General features: G+C 44.8%; 1 protein-coding gene across 1 annotated transcript in view; it reads left to right on the top strand.

Moving 5' to 3' along the window:
- The window catches only part of vsnl1a (visinin-like 1a), a 36,993-nt gene extending 15,169 nt beyond the window's left edge, over positions 1 to 21,824 (top strand). The window contains exons 3-4 of the mRNA XM_040017187.1: positions 17,645 to 17,860; positions 19,747 to 21,824. Of these exons, the coding sequence (XP_039873121.1) occupies positions 17,645 to 17,860; positions 19,747 to 19,944 (414 nt within the window). The 3' untranslated portion in view covers positions 19,945 to 21,824. The remainder of the gene's footprint in view (positions 1 to 17,644; positions 17,861 to 19,746) is intronic.
- Positions 21,825 to 22,270: the final 446 nt, after the last annotated feature.

Here is a 22,270-nt window from a genome sequence, read left to right on the forward strand (position 1 = left end):
AGAAATGCACACGTTTAACAGTGATCCATACTCTTGTAAAACAGGATTCATACCTTCTTGGTGTTGTGTGTCTGTGTGTTATTGTGTTGTTTGCCAAGTAACATCCAGGGAGCATCAATAGACTTATTGTGATAAGGCAGCATCAGTATAATGGACTTCATTGTGGTTTCTGCTGCAAACAGAAACTCTGTCTTTTCCCTTCCAGTCGTCTGTGGCTGACTCCTGCATTAAAACAGCAAAAAGACAGAAAGCGAGACCAGTTTGAGTGTTTGCTAAATGCATTTAACGAGGTCCTCATAATCCCTAAAACCAGGGAAATATACACGGAGACATCATACGTGTGCTTTGTGGCTGCGCGGGAGGCGATTGACGCGTTGTTGTAACGCTGGCCCACGCTCAGCCAGATGCTGACCTGAATATGCAGCAGATGTATGGATGGATTCTGCTCAGTCGCGTCACGCTTTCATAGCCTCAAGGCTTTTCCTGTCGACGGGTGTGATGCGCGCGCATCTGTGTTTGTGTGCACCGTTCAGCAGCGTAGACTGCGAGGCTCCCCGTGTTCCCCACAAACAGACAGAAAGACTGATCGGAGGGCTGAATGCGAGGAAGGTAAATGGAGTGACAGAAGGACACTGACATCATCTGGCCAACAGCCCGTCTCTGCGAGGAAACATATGTCCCCTAATCACAGGAGACAAAGACTGAAACGACCGCGCTGCAGCGTCAGATTGACATGGAAAATTAGCTATAGGAGATCGTTTGGCATAGATGTGACAGCGCACACTTGTACAAAAACAAATAAAAGTCTTGGGCGTATACATATTTAATAATTCTGTGACAGCCGAGCAGCTTGGAGCTAAGAGATCTCTGTACTGCACAACAAAATGTGAATACTTTAAGAGGCTGCTACATCACTAATTGTTGGGATGTGTCAGCGTGGACCAGTATCAACCTTAGTTACAGTGAAGATTTCTTGTTTTTCTAGCTACAAAAATGGAAAACAAATGACACAAAAACAAATCACCACGTTTTGGACGAAGGGTGCAAAATCAGGAACAACCAAAATGGAAACAGTAATCCAGCTACTGATAGGCAGTAACTCGTTAGAGTGGGTGATGGTGGATATTAACGCATTGGATTTTAATCAGACAATTTGGAATTTCATTAAATAATTAAAAATAATGATAATTAGACTTGACTGTGACGATGCTTACCAGTGTCTCTGTCTGGCTGCAAACAGCTCGGGGAAGCACTATCTACTCGCTGTGCCACAAACTGTAGACAACGGCACACAGCTGTGTAGCGTAGGTTCAATGCACTGCTGCTGCTGCTGCAAGGAGAAAGCAGTGCATGATTTAGCCTGCTGTGATTACCCAACATAACTCGCTAAGTAACTCTTTAAGACACCCCATGAGGAGACGGTGCAGCCCACACCCATCGCAGTGTTGCAAACAAACTATTTAAGATTTACATCTACACAGGACGGCCCGGTGAAGGCCGCACCAGATGCAAAAGGCAAAGCCGTCTGCCAGACGCAATCCTGGCCTCAAGTTCTGCAACAGAGCCAGCCGCTATGGTCTGACCGCAAAACACTAGGCTGACCATTTAGATGAAGGCTGTCGCTGAGGGGCACCCGGCACCTGCTACCCGAAAGAGGCTCTGGCTGCGCATTCAAGCTGTAAAACCAGGCGACCGCTGCACAAATGAGAGGAAGGCTCCCCTCAACAAGCCCCACGATGTGGCCACCCTTCGAGTCGAGTGCACCCACGCTCCAGAAACTCCTGAAGAGGCTTACGCCTGCCGAATGGCCTCCACGACCCAGCGGGACAACAGCAACTTAGACAGGGCTCTGCCCAGGATTCGGGAATGGAAGGTGACAAACAGCTGGTCTGTCCTGCTAATCGGCCCGATACGCCTGACGTACGCCACCAAAGCACACACAGGGCAGCCTGGCACCGAGCCGCCTCCTGGTCCACGCCCTGAGTGCGAGCTGTCCGAGGCTCAGCGGGGACAGGTGGAATTCGGACAGGGCCTTCGGCAGGAACGCAGGACTGGGCCGCAGGACCACCGCTTTCCCATCCAGCAACTACCTGCAGCAATCCCGACAGAGCATGGAGTTCACAACAAGGCTGTTTTCTTGTCCAGTTACTTAATGAAATAATCAATAGAATACTCGATTACTAAAATAATCAAACGCTGCAGCCCTACACACTTGTACAGGCTTTTGTGTAACGGTTCATAATGTCGTCTTTGTGTTTTGTCTTTTATTTGCACGTGTTACGTTTTTATGGATGGTTCTCGCGCTATTTTCTGTAAATTCTTTGATGTTCTGTTATTCTGGTTTAGAAAGATCGAAAAAAATGTGTTACTGTAATTTTACTGTAAAATAATAAATGTAACAAAACGATATCCCGAGCAGGACAACACCAAAGCTCTTACAGCCCCTCGAACATGCACAAAGAATATCAAATTATTATAATATAATTTGTAATATTTCCTATTTGATTCCCATGTCGATTCCTGCCATTCTCCCTCCTTCCTTTCTGCATCTTCCCCTTTGTTATTTCCTCCATCTTTGCCCACTTCCTCTCTCACCTCCCGTCCAAGGAGGCTTGTGGCTGCCGTGCACTAAAAATAGCTTTTGTCATCTCAGAAGCGCTCATGCCATTCTCCGTCGTTGTCACAACAAAGCGCACACACACACAGTGCTGAATGCTACACACTGCGGCTCCTGAAAGGCAGAGATTCCATCGACAGCATGAAATACTTCGTGTCGACTTCAGTTCACGAGTTGCACAAATATAGAAACAATCCCGACGCTCTCGAAGCTGCTCAGGAACCGCGAAGCAGACAAATGACGATGATAAACTGGAGACTAAATGACTCACTCATTATGAACACGAGTAGTTTACAATGTTTGGAAAGCACACAGGGAGGAGAATCTGACACTGAGTAAGCAGACTGTAATTTTCACAAAGACAAACAGTGGTTTCTACACCGCGAGTCCTTCAGAACAGAAAATTGGTGTTAATTGCTCAGAGTGTTGCAGATCAGATGCACTAGAAGCTGTAGAGCTGTAACGGACACGTGAATGTGCTTGCAGAGGCACGTCGAAACAGAGAGAGCGAAAAGGCCGACGCGCAGATGGCGACTCGGAATAATGAATTGCTTTTAAGCCTTCCGGCTGCTCTCTGGCCTCTTTGCGGCGCCTCGGTCCGGACTGTAAAAATGTAATTGAATTATTCAGTAACTTTGAGGGCACCTCACCGCTGCTGCTGAGGTGTGGGAGCAAGAGAAGAGGAAGTTAGTGAGGGCCTTTAGATGCACGGAGAGCGATAATGGGGTCCGTTCAGCAGGGGAAATTATATTCAGACTGAGCCGCACACTGGCACATCCTCTATCACAGACGAGTGGTGAACAAGGCTATTAGTGTCACGGTGCAGGCTAAATCCCGCCGTGGCAGCCAGAGTGACCTTCAGCTGGTTAACAAGAGTTCAAACCACCATGTCAGCAAGCTCCACCCAAGAGAGAGACGCCGCAGCCCCATCGTTCTGACCCCTGACTTTCATGTGGAAGAAGTCAAGATTTTATACACACATATTATATTTACCAGTTTTCAAAAGGCATGCACATTCTCAAACACATGGACCTTTAAAAATAGGATAAGATGTGCATCGTGAGCTTTTCAGGCTTTAAAACTGTTCAAGAAAAAAATGTAATTATTGTTGGAGAGGATCTATTACACTCACGTCTACCTCTATGCTTGGACTTGGACTCAGTGAAATCCAGGTTTATCCTGATGACCCCCCGTCAAACACAAATCCTGCACTCACTGTGGTGCTGTAGAACCTGCTGTTCGAGTCCACTGTTTCAGATTTTACTCACTGCCATCTTTTTATCTGTCCTCGCTGACCCAGCTGTCCAGTCTGGTTTACTTGTCATGACTGCAAGAGAGAAACTATCGTCAGACCGTTACAAAAGTGAAGCCATTACAGCGATGAGACCTTTGTTCTCAACAGCTCGTGTCATGCTTCAGTTTGTGCCATAATTGCATCGATATGATTTGAGCAGTAAGATAAACACATTAGTAAATTTGTGGTTATGCAGTGAGGGTCTCTTAATCAGCAGCATCTGAATTTCCTTCCCCGTGGGTATGCCGTGTCAGATAATAAAACCAACAGATTCCCAGAATGAAGTTTGTTTTTCCAAAAGCATTTAATTATGGAGGCAAATCTGGACCGATTCAAACTGCTGTGACTGACGTGATAAGTGCTGCAGAACATCACGTATAAGCACCCATAAAGCCTACGTCTCAGTACTTACATAGAACGTGACATATAACGTAGCCTACATGTGGCCACTATGCATCAGTAAGTGTGTTAGCTTCTCTTTTAGTCTGAAGAATTGGAGAAAGTTTAGATATTTATGTCCCTGAGCTGTAAAGTAAGACTTTATAATGACGATGATAATCAACAGACTTGGATATAAAACATGAATACAACTGCAGAATTATAAAGGGATCTGCTATGTTTTTCCAGATTCTCTGTACTGTTCTGATGGTAGGTACGCAAACTGATCAACGTGTCAGATACTGAGGTCGATGTAAGTACGCCTATGAGCCAAACAAGTTATGTCACGTATGATGTCAGGTAGAGCAGATCAGGCATACACCTGCTCCACAGTGTAAGGTGAATAAGGATTCATTTGAACCATTGTCATGCAAAGCTACTGTAGTGAAGCGCGTGTGATGTCCGTACGCTTTTGAAATATCAGAACTGCACACATGCACTCAGGGGCTCTTCATTAGATACTCTTGGCTGGTACCAGGTTGGAAGCCCGTTTGTCTTCATTTTGTATGGCACAGATTTAACAAGGTGCTGGAAACATTCCTTCGAGATCTTGGTCCATATTGAAATGACAGGATCACACTGCTGCTGCAGATTTGTTTGGTGCATGTGATGCAAATCTTCCGTTCCATCACATCCAACAACGGTGCTCTGCTGGATTGAGATCTGGTGACTGTGGAGGCCATTTGAACGAACTACAGTGAAGTACAGCGTCATGTTCAAGAAAGTGGAATGATCTCCTGGAAGCAGCCATCGGAAGATGTGGTCGTAAAGGGATGAACACGATCCGCAGCGATACTCAGGTAGGCTGTCGTGTTGAAATGATCCTCAGCTGGTATTGTGGGCCCAAAGTGTGCAAGGAAAATAGCTCAACACTGTTACGCTACCTGCAGCAGCCTGCACCATTAATACGAGGCGGGATGGACCCATGAAACGGCTTCATGTTGTTAAAATTCTGGCCTATGGGCAAGAGATGTTTGCAAAGGTGCTACCTTGTACCTCCATCTCAATACTCACCACGAGGATGGTGTGATGCATCACGGAGGACGCCTCGCCGCTCTTCCATGACTCCCAAAGTTGAGTCACGAGAGGTGGGAAGTTGTCATGCTCTGGGATTTTAGACCTGTGGTTTCTTACGAGGGCCGTGAGATTGTTACTGACCTGCAATCGTACTGTTGTAATGTTTACATCCACAGCAAGTGGAAAATACCAAGCGATACAACAAAGAGTCAGTTTGTTAGAAGTATGCGGGGCGATCGTGGCTCAAGAGTTTGAGCTTGTAATCGGAAGGTTGCCGGTTCGAGCCCCGGCTCGGACAGTCTCGGTCGTTGTGTCCTTGGGCAAGACACTTCACCCGTTGCCTACTGGTGGTGGTCAGAGGGCCCGGTGGCGCCAGTGTCCGGCAGCCTCGCCTCTGTCAGTGCGCCCCAGGGTGGCTGTGGCTACAATGTAGCTGCCATCACCAGTGGGTGGATGACTGGATGTGTAAAGCGCTATACAAATACAGGCCTTTTACCATTTATAAGGTTTGACATGTTGTGCAATCAGAGATGCTCTTCTGCATACCTCTGTTTGAGTTACTGTTGCCTGTTTCCCTCTGACCACTGACATCAACAAGGCATTTTTGCTGGACGTGTTGTCTTTGTTAGGCTGGTCTCTGTACTTAGTTGTGTTTCTGAAACATTCACTGCACCAACAACCATGTCACATTCAAAGTCACTGAAATCACATTTCTTCTGTATTCTGATGCTCAGTTGTAACGTCAGCAGGTCATTTCGATCATGTCTACATGCCTAAGAGAAACAGAGGGAGGCTTTTTGTGCCGGACAGACTAGTTACCCTCCGAGCAAACTCAGAGAGCAGGCAGGACGCCCGTACCTGTGAGAAGTGGATCGAGAGAGGAGAAGGTTGCTGCTGTTCATGTAATTGCGACACCACAGCACGCAACACATCAAATCAGAGCACTGCTGATTACTAAAAATTAGAGCAGTCAGCTGGCAGCACTTCAGTGCGTGTAAGGCAGGTGCTCCTAAAGTAGGTTACAGACGTGTCTGTAGCCTCCAGAGTGCAGCTAGCTGTACGTTGGCATGCACCTCAGGGTGAGAACGAGCACACGTCAAAATTACATCCCTGACTTTTAGAAATAGGCTCATACGGGGGAGATGATAGAAGCCATTAAGACATCGTGTGGGTGTGTTAGCACTCTCTAAGTCAGATGGAAACAACACTGTGGCAGCAGAGGCGACAGAGCCGTGAACGTGCAGAGTCAGGACCGGGCTTTTCCATGTGTGCACGCACGCACAGACTCCGACATGACTGAGCAGTCATGAATAATGAATTCATGCTCGAGGAGGAAGAAGCCCAGGATGTTTGATGAGTCGTGTAAAATGGAAGCACAATGCAAGTAATGAAGCGTGCTGCAGACATCCAGAGAGAACTCAGAGGAGGTTGTGTGTTGTTGTTGTGTTGTTGGGGCTTTTCCCCGTTGTGTGGTATTTCCTCACCGCCTCAAGTCCTGCCTTAAGAACAGGAACTTCTATGTGTCAATTAGCCAATTTTCATCACAAAATATAGAAATCACATGCGGGGTCCCCCAGGGCTCCGTCCTAGGGCCCCTCTTATTTAGCATTTACATGCTCCCGTTAAGCCAGATTATAACCACCAATAATATTAACTACCACAATTATGCAGACGATACTCAACTTTATATCTCAATGTCACCAGGTGATGTTGAACCTATCCAAATTAATAACTGGATGTCTCATAATTTCCTTCAACTGAACAATAACAAAACTGAAGTACTTCTCTTTGGACCCAAAAAAGAGCGATTAAATATCAGTAATCAGCTCAAACTGGTCCAACTGGAAACTACCGACCAGGCCAGAAATGTAGGTGTAATAATGGACTCAGAACTGAACCTCCAGGGCCACATCAAAGTTATAACAAAGTCAGCCTCCTATCACCTGAGGAACATTTCTAGGATTAAAGGACTGATGGCACAAGGAGACCTAGAAAAACTCACCCATGCATTTATCTCCTTGATTACTGTAACAGTATCTTCACAGATTTACCCAAAAAACCAATCAGACAACTGCAGCTGATCCAGAACGCTGCTGCTCGTGTTCTCACTAGAACCAAGAAAATAGAGCACATTACCCCAGTTCTAAAGCCATTACACTGGCTCCCTGTAGCTCACAGAATAGACCTTAAAGTGCTTTTATTAGTTTATAAATCTTTGAATGGGTTAGCACCAGAGTACATTAGGGATCTGCTGTCATGGTACAAACCATCCAGATCAGTCGGGTCCTCCAGCTCTCGTTTACTGACCGTCCCCAGAACCAGAACTAAACCTGGAGAAGCAGCTTTTAGTTTCTATGCTCCTCACATCTGGAACGCTGCAGAGACACTGAACTCTTTTAAGTCTAAAATTAAAACTTACTTATTTAGACTTGCTTATGAGTAACTGATCCTATTATGGCTCTCTACCTGTTTGTTTTTGATTTTTCATATAAATTATTGTCTTGATTATTGTTTTATTGTAAATGTTTGCTTGTATTTTACTTTTATAATGTTTTATGTTTTATTTTTTGTGTTTTTTATTTTAATCATGTAAAGCACCTTGAATTGCCTTGTGCTGAAAGTGTGCTACACCAATAAAATTGCCTTGCCTCTCCCCCTCCCTGCCTCTCCCCCTCCCTGCCTCTCCCCCTCCCCCCCCTCCCTCTCAAACGCTACATCTCTTTCTTCCCTCGCCTCCTTTCTTCTCCTGGCCCCGGCTAAGCAGGAGAAGCTCGATCGTGAGCTTTTGTTTAAAAGACGCCTTCAAAAAAGCACAAGCTGCTGTGGATTTATCTGCCAAGCTCTTAAAAGACCATTTTAGACTCACCACTGGCAAAGGGAAGATAAAGCAGTCGTCCTTTTATTTCTGCCCTGTTGTTCTGCTTCGCTTTGAACTACGTCACACGGAGCAGAGGGTAGCCCTCAGGTCCACCTGCCAAAGCTGGCAGTGACCTACTCCTGCACCTCTTACTAGCTTTTCTAGTAATGGTGGATAAGACCGACTAATACACACACATATATGTATATCTGATATTTACATATCAGAATGAAGAGTTTTAATCTGGATTATTGTTTAGGAATTTTGCTATGGAAGCAACATGATGCGTTTATTCATTCTTTCCTCGCTGCCAATAGCTGTTCTCCTCACTCGCTCCCTCGGGCATTAAATATGCTTCCACACCTCAACAGTGCCATCTGCTGTTGTGCTGTCATTTATGCTCCTAATGCAGAGTTACTGCTGCCAGATGGGTGTTTTGTAACCACTGATAACCAGGGCTGGAGACAGGTTAGTGCCAAATTCCTCTCAAAGCACAAGCAGCCCAGGAACGGGCTTTTCAGGCCGATTTCTGGACTGCAGCGGGACATCTCGCCAGCTTCTCAAAGCAGGCTTTCATATCGTTTGTATGTGGTGTCGTAACAGACACTGGTGGGACTGGTTTATGGCTCTGTGGAGTGGCTTCTCATGCTCAAGGCCCAATATTTAGTCCTTATTTTAAAATCCTCCCCCTCTAATCAAAGCAAACTTGTTTACTTAAAATCGTAATTGTAAAGAAACTGCGCTCCTGGCTACTATGGTAACAGCACGTGTGGTTTAAGACTACAGCAAACACATGTTGTTTTACAGGTCAGCATAAAGTGACAGCAGGTGGGCGCAGAGCAGAGCGCTGACGTGTTTTCAGTCAGCTTTAGTACATTTCTCCCCGATGGTACCGTAGAGAAAAATCTAGTAATGTCTGAAGGCTGTGGGAGTTTTTCCTTCCCACTGTCGCCAAGAGCTTCCAGGATAAAGTGCCCTCAGCAGACTGTGGCTGTGATCTGGTGCTGTATAAACTGGGATACAGGACAAAAAGAAGAACATCTGCACCATCTACGATTACAGTTGTACATTTACATTTATGAGAAAAGAAAAAATATGGATGTTCTCTGAGACACATTTGCAAGACTCAGAAGATTTTGTATGTTTGATGTTAAAGTCTAACCTAAGCTCAGGTTATTATTCCCAAAAGTTTCAAACATCTCTCAAGTTTTTTCAGAACAATTTTTCCAGTTTGTTTCATAAGACGTTATAATATCAGGGAAAATCAGATTGTGTTCTTATTCTTGTAATAAATAAGTGACTTTGACCTCAGAAATTAGTTTTTTAATCTTTCCATTTACCTGCGCTCCCTAAGATGCTAGTGTAGAAGAAAGAAACAGATGTTTGACTGTGTGAGGACGGAAGTTTCATCAATCAACAAAATGAAAAGCAGCTTTGATTTCACAAAAATAATTCTACTATGAAAACGACACTCGCGTCTTAGGTGAGCTCTTCCTGTTCACTGACTGTTCTTCACACACTGCTCCCTTGCTACAAAGCTGATATCGCAGCAGGCACTCACCTGAGCGGATGACTAAAAATGCATTTTCCAGAGCAAAGTGTGTGTTCGTATTTGTGTTGTCTGTTTGAACCCCGGGGCCTTGGACGCAGGAGCAGCCACAGATTTGCGCCGGCTCAGTGTCTGTATCTGGCACGTCACTGAGGGTTTTATGTAAGAGCGCACGCACACACAAGCAGACACGCTGCAACCTCCCCATCCCCCCGATTGATTATGCATGTTTTCTCCTCTCCTGCTCTCGAGCTCGATGAAGCAGGACCTCCGGTGGCGTGGTGATGTAAACAGCCGTAGAGCAAAGCGAGGCTAGGGTATCTTTGCTTACATCTCACGCTGTTAGCGAAGGAATGCATGAAAGGTGAGGCTTTATTTACCCCCCCCCCCCCCGGTGCCACAGCAGAGCGATGGAAACCGTATGAAACACGTCAAAGCTAAAGCCTTGTTGTTACAGACCTCGAGCGCTTTGAAGGGCGGATCACAGGCTCAGACTGACCTCTGCACCCTGTGCTCATGTACTGGAGAGATGCACAGCCAATAGCAAATGTGCCTTTGATAACAACAGAGAGGCAGAACAGAGTGTCCTGCAGGGCTCTTATGCAAGGAGACCTTGACCTCGGGGGGGCTGTGTGGATGCATCACCAAGAGATCATAAATTATTACTACATTTATCAGTCTGATTTATTGTTATTGTCTCCCTGTTGGGTTTAATTCCCTGACAAAAGAATATTGAACCGTCCATATTAAGGGAAGCGATGACCAGCAAACTGAGTGTCGAGTATGTTCACTGTGTGCAGCTCTATCGAAGCAGCAAGTAGAATCATTTGGAAAGGGATAGATTTCAAATGATTCCCAATCCATGAAAAACAGTTAGAGTGACGGAGCACGGCATCGACAGGGCAGCGGTTCAGAGCGGGCGCTGTGGGAGTGCATGGATGGTAATAGGTCATGTGGTTTGACATTTGCAGAGGTCTGCAGCATGTAAAGCAGCTCATCTACTGGCTTTGTTTGGTAAGATTATAAGCACAATGCATGATAAGGCTGGTTTGCATCTGTTATTATTTTTAACCTCCTCAGACCTGAACTCTTCCACAGCAGCATTTTTAATTTCTCTTTGATATTTGGGCACATTGGGTCCTGATGAATGTAAAAACAAAGAATCACCAGGTTTTGTTTTTTTTTACCTTATTTTTGTTTTTAAGAAAAATCAGAGCCACATATGAGGATATTCATTTAAAATTTTGATACAACAGTAGCAGCATAATGTCCTCATAAGTGGATATCAGGCCCTTGTTGAGCAAAATTGACTATTTTGGTCTAAATAACCCAAAATGTGATGTCCACATATGTGGACGCAGGTCCTAGGAGGTTAAAGCAAAGCAGTGATGCTTGCATTTAAAAACAAAATACATTCAGCACTAAATTTACTGATGGATTCTTATAATTTGCTTCCAGGAAAAGCCATCGAATGTATTTACACTTCAGATTACCTCACTGTACAGGAGAGTCTCCTGTCTCTGTTTAAAAGCAGCTTTCCATGTATGACCAGTTTTATCCAGGTGACCTCCAACAACCAGTTGTTTAATACTTACTTTTCCATAGTAACTTGGAGTTGCTGGAGGGGGGTGGGCACTGACCCATGTGTGAGTAGAGCTGTAGCAGCCAGTTTTACACCAATCACTCACTCGCTGGTCATTCTCATTTTTCCCTAGCAACCAGTGCCACCCCAACGATCACAGATGGTCTCTAGGTCTGGGTTGGTTGGAGCCTAGATTGTAGTCAGAGTCATGATGATGTCACGTCATTGTGTGATGGTGGCTCAGAAACACGTGAAAGTTAGCATGTTAGGATAATCCTGTCACATCACCTGCATGTATTTATATTTTTAATTTGCATTTGGCGCCGTATCGCCTTCAGAAACTACGATATATTTTGTCTCACCTTCACTGTGGACGTTTGAGTGGATAAAACTTTAACCTGACGTGATCTTTCTCGTGTTCCGCAGCTTTCACTCATATCTGGCAGTGCTGCCCACTTTCATTAGCAAGATGAGCTCGAAAGCTCAGTGAGAGGTAACAGAGACTTGGCAGCGCTGGTCAAAATGAAAATACTTCCTGGTTAAAGGTCCGGGGATTTGGATTGACTGCAGAGTTCGTCGTGGGGGGCGAGTTTAGCTCAAACTGCAGAGAAATGCCAAACAGCTCGTCCTTATCTGCTGCTTCTCATCAGTCTCACACACACACATTACAGTGCAGCAGTTTTAGTATTAGCAGCTTCCAAACTGTATCAGAAACTGTGGATAGTAAATATAATGTCTTTAAATGCTGACCCTTGTGATGTCATCACTCAAAGCTTTTAAGCTGCAGTTTCTCCGTCCAGCCGAACGCTTATCTGAAGAGCCGGCAGAGTTCAGCTAAAGAGAAATGCAGATCAAACACTTCCTGGAAGTTATTTTGGAGTCAAAGTCATTGTGCTGGTTGTTACTGATGAGCTCGTTTGAGTCACTTGCAGTTTCACGGCACTTTGGAGCTGCAATATTCATCTGCTCCATGATCCTGCAGTCGTTCTGTCAGTGTGAAATGGCCTTCAGTTAAGTGTGACGATTGAGTGTCTTCCTCTCCCACACGCGTTTCCTGTCCTCTCTCGCCCAGTCTCCCTGCCTCCCAGCGTTTGGATCAGCACCAGTACCAGCTTGCAGGCTGATTATAAAGGCTTTAATGTTCCATTTACCAGCAGCATGTTTCAGGTGGTGTGTGCTTGTTGACAGAATCAGCCTTGACACACACGCATGCAAACCTTGCGACATTAGCCTTTATTAGAGCAGCTGCGCCTGTGCGCCTGGCCCTTGGCTGAGCGGTCTGGCACTGAGCCCATCCTTTGATGGCCGGCTGCAAACAGCCATAGCAGCAAACGGCTGCCAGACCAGCAGGAGAGTACGACTTAATGGAGACGTTAACGGCCTAATATCTGTAAGTGTAAAGTCGAGGACACGGTCCCTTCAAGTGGTGACGAGCTCATTTTTGGTTGTTAAACTGTAATTGCGTGCCATCGAGTGAACGTTGTTGCCTGTGCGGTTTGCTCTTTCTTCATTTTTACGTAACTGTTTCATAACTTAGCAGATTGTTGGGGAACTGCAGTGGCGTTCTCTCTCGCTCCCCTCCCACCCCTTAAACATCCTTCCCGCATCCCTTCCTTGGCACCTTTCCTCTCCCCTCTCACTTAGCCTCCTCCTCCCTCTCCTCAACTCTTCCCACGTCGTCCCGTAGGTCCACGTGCCTCCTCCCGTTCCTCCGGGGTTGGGGGATGATCTGAGGCAGAACCGTGCGGGGGAAGGAGGGAAGGAAGCCACTTTGCATTCATGCACAAAGCGTCCCGTGCATGCAAGCTGGCTCGCGCTGGCTGTCCCTGCCCTAAAGGGACTTCCAGCCTCGCATTAGTGTGGCTTCTCTGAAAAGGCAGATAAGGACCTGGATCATTCGTGTAAGCTCTGTCGTTCTCCCTCTCACACTTTGTCTGCCTTGCTCCTTTTTTCCTTTCGTTCTTTTGAAATTCTTCTGTCTCTTCTCATCTCTGTGCCCGCTGACACCCTCCTCCCCCGCATATCTTTTTTCTTCTGAACTTCTCTAAACTTCCCACTGCAGTCTGATCGGCTCGCACTGCAGCAGAATTTACATGGGTGGGACCTCATTGTGGCTTTTATAACCTGAGCTAACACGGTCTAACCCTTACTCTCTATGGTTTCATCCCTCATCTCCAAGTCACTGCAATCCATTTTCCCATTAGGATTCATGGCCTTGTCTCCTCCCCCAGTCTTAGTGCAGGATGGGGCAGCATCCTTGTTTCTGAGTGTGACGAGACTGTCTGCTGCACACATGGGCTTTGGCTTGCTGTAGTTGATCAGTATACAGACACATGTATACATGCATGTATAGGTCCTGTAGCAGAGGCCTAGGAGTTTGAGGTTTCTGTGCATCTTAGCTGTTCCTTAAACTTCTGATGTTGTGCCTGGAACCTGCTGGAGTCACTGTTCCAGGTTCGGGGTTACAGGGCCCGATGCTCCTAATGGCACCAAGTATGTCTTTATTTTGTTGTTCGTCTGCTGGGATTCTCTCATCTATCGTTGTCAGTCACCACTGTGTGTGGTTGGTCGGCCAGCAGCTGCTTGTCTGTGTGGAACACTGGAAGCTCCTATGGGAGCTTGGAGACTTCATACGTGGCACAGATGTTCCTGTACGCTAGCACAGCCACTTGGTTGTGCCTCCCACTGTACACCATCCCAGCTTGCTTCTAACATCTTGCTGCTCTGTGCTGAGTCTCTGGGGCACTTTTGGACAGTCTGCATGGGTGATACAGTCAGTGGACTCCTGCCTCTGTGGATGTGGTGCTTAGAGGATGCTCTTGTGCTGCTGTGATCAGAGCTTCTGTGCTGTCCTGTAACCTACACAAACACCTAACGAATGTTTCTGGATGTGCAAACAAGCAACTATATGCTGCACAAGTCATGTCACTTTAGCATGTGAGAGTCAATGAGAGTCATTACACTTCCAGTTCATCTTCTGTGTATTCCAGTATCGTTACATTGGCTTTTAAACAACAGAACATTACATGTCTCAGTCCTCATTGGCCCGAAGCTATACAACCAAGGGACAGCCAGCGGCTCTGGGAACTAGCTGAAAACAGATTCAACAACGGTGCGAACACTGAAAAACACCTTTGACTGCACTTCATTTGGGAATAAAGCAGAAAATTTGTCATGCAGGGTTTGGTTTAAGTAGAGAGGCTATGTGAGGTTTCCATCAAAACATGTGCTGCTGGTGTGTGACGTAACAGGATGTCAGAGAGGGACAGAACCTGTGGTTGCCCCTCAAGAGTCCAGTGCTGGGAAGCGTCCTTAAATGCCCCTGTGTGCATGTGCTAGCAACGAATAATGATTGACGGGTGCTCTCCTCTGGCTGCAGCCTTTGAAACTGATGAGTCACCAAGCTGTCATCGGCTGCTATCCTTTTTAAAATATCACAGTTTAAACCAAAGGTGTGAAGATTGTTGTGGTCAGCTTGTAGGGAGTTATCCTCTGACTCTGGAGTTATAGTCAGCTTTGCTCTGTTGTGTGACTAAGTTCATTGTTACCTTGTCTGGGACACAATTTCACTCTTTCGCTTCAGGTGCACTGTATGGACACGAGTACTGGGCTACCTGCACACAACAGCTACAGGATCTGCTCAGCCCTGGAAATCCATGCTATGAAGCTTGAGGCGTACAGTTTTTGTGTTAGCGCCGGAGGAATAACAGCTGAATAACTCTGTAGTTACTCAGTCAGCAGAGAGTCTCAAAGTATGTCTGGGTGTTTGATTTTATCGACCTGTGGAAACACAGGAATTCACAGAACAGGTGGTGTGACCCCACACTTCTGACCAGATACATTTTTCATCTAAATGAAGGCTCTGCTGTAAACTACGTGTCCAACACTGAACAGCAAACCTGCTGGTGAACATGGGGGAGCATGAGGCTTCTACACAAACCCGAGTCTAGCACTGACGTTGGCCAGAACAGAGCTGGGTGACTTTAGCAGTTCAAATAAATGCTAATGTTGCTTTAACTCCACTGGTTGTGAAAACCAGCCAGATTTAACTGCTGCCAGTTACCCATCTGCAGGCTTTTTTCAACACTTTGAAGTTACAGCTTCAACTGTTCACGCTTTTAATGCTTTTCACGGCTTAATCGATGCCATATCTTTGTCATTGATTCCCGCTCTGTGCTGTGCCGGGGTCTTGCTTGTGCTTTTTATGTGTGCAAGTCTGGTAAGGTCCAAGAACAAATCCATGCTGTCAAAGATTACTGCACAAGGAAATATCAGTCTTCTTTTGACGACAGCGTTTCTTTCTGAGTGAAATCTGATAGTGGAAATGTGACGTTCACTGAAAAAAAAAGAAAAATTGTGTTTCAACTCAGCTGCTCATTGTGTAGTTCTGCAAATGTCAGTACAAGCAGGATGTCTTGACATTTCCAGATATATTAAATGGGGAAGGTACCCGCATGCCTGCTGTGGTTCCTGAATGTGAGCCTGTGAACACGCAGAGATTACACAAAGTTTAAGAGGGCCTGACTTTCTTCTTTTGCACAGACTCCTTTGCTCATATTTTACACATTCACTCTGTGGCATGGCTGCGCCTGACCTTGAACGAGTTATGGTGAAATCAGGTGCAAAAGTAATAAAACAACATGGAATATCTTTCTCTTTGTTCCATTTGCTCGATGAAGATTGAAGCAGCCCGCCCAAGTCCTCAGGGAGCAGCCTCGCTCAAGCTAAGATTAACCATCGACCCAGACTTTTTACCAGGGAGGTCAAACGGAAGGTTATGTCTAATGAATGGCTCAGCTTCTCGCAGCCGCCCACAGGGTTCGTGCTGTACGGTAGATGACGAAGAGCTGAGCGGGGGCTTGGTGGCCTTCCACGCAGTTACAGCATTAATCTCTGCCCTTGTGTTCATATGCTGCTGGCGTGCAGTAATGATATGGGTTGCTTCGACTGTCAACACACTTTTTGTGCTTCAAGTACTTTACTGGGGGTAAAACCCAGTGGATCCTGTGCCTTTACTGAACTGTCGAGAGCAGAGATGGGCTGTGTAGTTAGGCATCAGTGGACAAAAACAGAGAAAAGCTGAGTGAAATAAAAACATCTGCAACATTCAACAAATGAAATTATGTTGCACATGGTTACACCTTCAACTGGTTTGTTTTTAGTTACATAATTCAGGTATTATCTACAGAACTGCCTTAAAGGTAGCATCTATGCTACAAATACACCTTCAGCTAATCAGAATGCTAATGTGGTCCTGCTGAGAAGGCCGATGATGATAATTATCAGCATTTTTCACTGGCAATCGGGCTAAAGTGCTAAATTAAAGTAAGTTAATCACTAAAGTAATTACAAAACATTGATTTAATTGGGTTTGATGAAATGATAAAAGTATGGGCTCTACCGCGCTTGCAGGTGAATATCATCACCCTCACGTTAGCAGCCGCATAGCCAACAGATGCACATGTATCAGACATCAGATCAGCATCAGCAGGAAGTCCGGCAAAACAAAGCTGTGAGGGAAAAGGTCATGTAACTTGGAACCGCATTAAAGTCACACGTGTCAGGATAAAACAGCCGTGTGAATATCTCTTGGAGCTAAAGTGTAAAGTAGTTCTAGCTGCAACTTGTGTCAGAGATCCTGACGTTCATTACTCATGGGAAAGCCTGGGGTCACCTTCAGGGACTCGTGAACACGGTAAACCGGAGTTGCCTGTTTTGGAACTAGAATTTAAGAAAAGACTGCAGGCTCTGGGCGTTTGGAAGCGACAGCTATCCAGGACATCTTTACAGTATGGATGGTTGCACATGAATACACAGCAACAGCCACGTGAGACTGAAAACCTCGACCAAGGCTGGATCCACAAGGATATCGAGTCTTTTGTTAGTTCAGTTCATCCATCTCAGATTAGCTTCAGACGTTCAGCCAACACTTCTGCTAAATCTTTGTGCACATTTGTCCACAACTTTGAGTAATCCTACTGCCAAACAGACCACCTGGAACAATTACTGTCATTGGTGAATCTAATGAGAACAAAGCTACAGCCTACAAAAGTTGCAATAGGAAATCGAAGTTCATTTAGCCACCCAAGATAATCAGTGTTCACTGATTGTAAATGCTTTGCTTTCTCAGGAGGCGTCATGTTTGTACATTATTTGGCCACTCATGTGAAAAACACTAGAGGTTGTATTTCTGAAACATTATCTAAAGGCTCTTGTGCCCAATGACTTCAAATGACTGAATCGTAGAAACATACCCGAGTACATACCCACCCCTTTCTCTTTCTTTGTAGTTCTTCCCTTATGGCGATGCGTCCAAGTTTGCCCAGCACGCCTTCAGGACCTTCGACAAGAACGGCGATGGCACAATCGACTTCAGAGAGTTCATCTGCGCACTGTCCATCACATCACGGGGCAGTTTCGAGCAGAAGCTTAACTGGGCTTTCAACATGTACGACCTGGATGGAGACGGCAAAATCACACGGGTGGAGATGCTGGAGATCATCGAGGTATAATGTGGTTAGAAACTTTCTGAAGCGGTTTGATTAGTTTTACTTGGACAGCCTTATACTAGCTTTGTAACTTGCTGAGTCACCAGGACAACTATTTTTGTACTGTGGTTACTGAGCGCTGAGCTGAGGCTGTCGAGTCTGAGACAGGTTGTTCAAACAATTTGCAGCTAAAGACAAACGTCCTCATCTGTAATTCAGGCCACTCCTGCCCCTCGACCTGTTTGCACTGAGGCATCCATTATTTTATCATTCTTTCGTGATCCTTGTGTAAGGATCAATAATATGCCATTTGGAGAAACATGGAATTGATGCCTCTTCATATTCAGCATTCAGTTCATTTTCATGCTTCCCAAAGGCATTTCCCACTGTTTCATGCAGGCAAACATTAGTAACAAAAGCCACAGTGAAGTTGTTCTGAACGGTAACGTCACATCCGAAGACACCCGAAAACATTAGAATGTGACAGCTGAAGGAAAATATGCAGTGTTCGTTCTCCCCCTGCAGGCGATCTGAAACATATAGAATTTAATGTCTCTCTGACTACAAAAGACATAATTAAAAAGCTTTGTGTCAGCAGCAATAGAAGAGAGACGGTGTTCATGCTTTTTCAGAGGAAACTTGCACAGATTTGTATTTCACCCTGTCGGTCGTGCGGGTGAACAACACTAACGACATCTGTAGTCGGCGCAGGTTGCAGATATTGTGTTGTCCTTGTTTTATTTGATCAGCATATCCAATTATATCGACAAATAGAACCTCCTAATAGACATTACAGCAAACTTTACTATCAAAGTCACCACTTTTAAGCAGCTTCATACTTCAGCATCCTTGATAGGTTTAGCTAAAGCACACGAGAAAGCTCTGCAGCCGACTGGCTATAACTGCAGTGGAGTTTCTCTCTTTGAAGAAGCTACTGGAAATGCTTAGTAGGAAACAACAGTAAAGAGCATGTTTGTCATAGTTGTTGTTGTCAGACTACACAATAAGTTACTGTGTAGAGTTTGTGATTACAGTATTTTTATCACATAGATCGAACTCAGAAGCTTAAATTCCACGTAAAGGTACAGTAAGTAATTTATTGAGGGTATTTATAGAAAAATAAGAATATTGTAAATATACATCGATTAGTGATTAATTCTGTATTTTCATAAACTCATAATTCATCCATAGAGAATACGTAGGAGCAGACACAGTTTGTGGAACTTGCCATGTTGTCCCACCATCTTAAATAGAGGTGTTGGACTGTGGCTAGAGAGCCGCCACATGTGTGGTACACTTATGATAGAAGTTGCTTTAAATTTTAAGATCACAAATAGCGCTTTCAAACTATAAATGTGCAACAGTTGAACATGTACATCTTTCACAGTCTCCCTCCTTCCTCATTTCCATGTCATCCTCTTCCTCCTCACCTCAAGCCTCGCCTCTAACACACAAAACTGTTAATTTATTCCCAATATTGTCGCAATTACTTATTGTCAGCAGTTCAGACTTGCAGCCCTCACATCTCCAGACAGCTGACAACAAGCCAGCTAATATAAGCTAATATTATGCCAGCCAGTACCAGGCTCAACTATCCCAAAAATCTCACTTTCATATTGTGTGAGAATGATTATGTAAGTGTCCGAGCTCAACAATGTAAAGCATCTTTAACGTGTGCTAGCGTCTGCTAACAGCAGCTAATAGTATCTAATAGTATCTAACAGGCTAACAGCAGCTAAAAGCAGCTAACAGCTAACACAAGTGCTAGTTTCACAACGTTTTACAGCCTCCTCAGGAGTAAATAGACAGGAACATATATTTAGAGTACAGATTTAGAGACTGGCAGCTGAAGGAAACTTTGCAGCGTGCTCTAAAAGTCTTCTGCCCTCTTCCTCCCCCTGCAGGCCATCTACAAGATGGTGGGCACGGTGATCATGATGAAGATGAACGAGGACGGCCTGACGCCCGAGCAGAGGGTGGACAAGATCTTCTCCAAGATGGATAAGAACAACGACGATCAGATCTCGCTGGAGGAGTTCAAAGAGGCGGCCAAGAGCGACCCGTCCATCGTATTACTGCTGCAGTGTGACCTCCAGAAATAGGCCGGAGGGCGAGCGGAGCGCTCCACCAGCCGCCACGGACTGCACAGAAAGAATTTCATGTTCCATTCAGTTTGCAGCTATTTCCACTGAAAAAAAATCTCTATATATGCTTGGACTACCTTTCAATGGATCTGCTTCTTGTGTTTGAAACACTCGTGTGCATGAGAATGTTATTTGCTATAAAAGATCTACACACAACATACAACTAGTGTGCAGGTGCCAACGGTACGGGTGCGCACTCACAGTACAAACACACACACACACACACACACACACACACAACTCTCGCTACATATAAACACCTCGCACAATTAATATATATAAATATATATATAGATCTATAAATATGAATATATATTTAAATTATTTAAAGATCAACTGCCAAAATGTGAAGTGTGCAAAGTATTTTCCATACAGGTTCATTCTACTGGAGCTTGCGCATCAGTGATGTGCTACGTTGAATTTGCCGCTACTCTATTTATTGTTCCGAGTTTACTGGCGCTAGCTGTGTGTGTTTCATTATACCGAGTAACGTCAACCGAACCAAATTCCTATGATAATGTATCTGCCTCCAATAAGACACTCTATCCATCGTCTCAAGTACCAATAGCTCTAGAAGAGATGGACTTTGTCCAACTTTTCCTTCCGAAAACATGCTCGTGCTGTCGGTAAATACTGTAAATGTAGTTAATTTGCATGCCTTTAGGTTCTGCCTTAAAAAAAAAGCTCCTCATTTTGCATCCTATGATCGATGACAGGAAGCCTTATCGGAGCAGCGCAATGACACTTTGGTGGTGGGAGAACCGGGAGAGATAATTTTTACTGACTAGGGAGGAAAAAGTTGACCGCAGTCAGTCCGTCGAATGGGATGTAGGTTTTTTGTGATTTGTCGAGACGTTTTCTTTTGACTGCTTTAAGTGTGGGAGCATGTTTCCTTGTAGATTAGGTGTGGTACATGTTGCTAAGAACTAAACCCCTGCTCCACGCACACTGAAACACAACAATCCAGTCATCATACGAATTAACAGATGTTGAACATGGAGGATTTTTGAAATGAAGTGGAAGCACTGGAGCTAAACACTTCAGCAGGAGTTAGATTGTTCTATGTTACCATCGCATCCACTTCGTTCGAGTTCGCCCACGGGTTGCATATCATCACGATGGATTCAGAGGAGTTGTTTTCTTGTTTGTTTCTTAGGCTGTTGGAGTGTCTTGTTTGTCTTTTTCAGTGGAAGTAAATGAGTGCTAAAGCAGCAAAAGGAGCAGTGAATGACGTTTCATTACTACCAGAGGACGGCCCTTTCCGTAAAGCCGTGTGTTTAGTAGATCGGACGATTTTTGCCCCCCTCCTCAACCCCTCAAAGTCTTTCTCTCTAACCAGTCAGTCAGACTTTTTGTACTTTTTTACTCCTTTTCTCTCACAAATTGTACACGTAGTGATGCATACCAAGTGTAGAGAAGTTCAGTGAAGCGCAGTGCCCCGCCCAAGAATGCTTTGGAAATCACCTGTTTGCCCATTTTCCAGCCTGCGTAAAACTACCGGTATTTTACGAGCTAGCGGAGGATAGAGGAGACGTGACGTGTCATAATATACACAGTACTGCAATAAAGATATATCATAGCAGTCCATCATCATCTTACAGCAGTGTGACTTGTCCCCCTGTCGAGTTTCTAATCTGAACTTCTTTACATGAACATCTTTGGCCAGATAATGTTTCTAATTACAACTCTGTTATTATTCTTACTGCTATCAAGATACCAAATGTAAGCAATGGCAACCGTGTACGAGGATTCTTTTGTAGCATGTATTGTGTCCCTGACGACATGGCTGCACTACTCCCTGTGTTGTGGTTTAATCTAATAAAAGGAGTTCAATGGGCTGTTGTCTGCTCTGTTACTTAAAGGTCAATCATGGAGGCACGCTCGTGGTCCCCAACCTTCGGTCTCATGTGGCCCCTCATAGTTACCTATGCTGATGTCGTTGTTTAAGCTTAGAGCTAGCGAGACAAAAAGGTGTCACTGATACGATTGGACACATATTAGCATTAGCTGTTCTTCTGGCTAATACATTTATTTCTCAATTACCTTAAAGTAATAATTATTACAAACCCAATTTCAAAAACACAATGCTAAGATTTTTTATTCTCAGTGGAACATAGAAAACATACCAAAGGTTTAAACTGAGACATTTTACTATTTCATTCAAAATATTAGCTCTTTAACTGGAACTGAAAAATATAACATTTTGCAAATAATGTGGTGAACTTAGTCACATGACTGACGCAGGCAGCGTTTCTCAGAAGTGTCGGCAGAGGTTCATCTGCAA

This window comes from Simochromis diagramma, unplaced genomic scaffold (assembly GCF_900408965.1).
Source record: "Simochromis diagramma unplaced genomic scaffold, fSimDia1.1 OVJJ01000802.1, whole genome shotgun sequence".
Lineage (NCBI taxonomy): Eukaryota > Metazoa > Chordata > Actinopteri > Cichliformes > Cichlidae > Simochromis > Simochromis diagramma.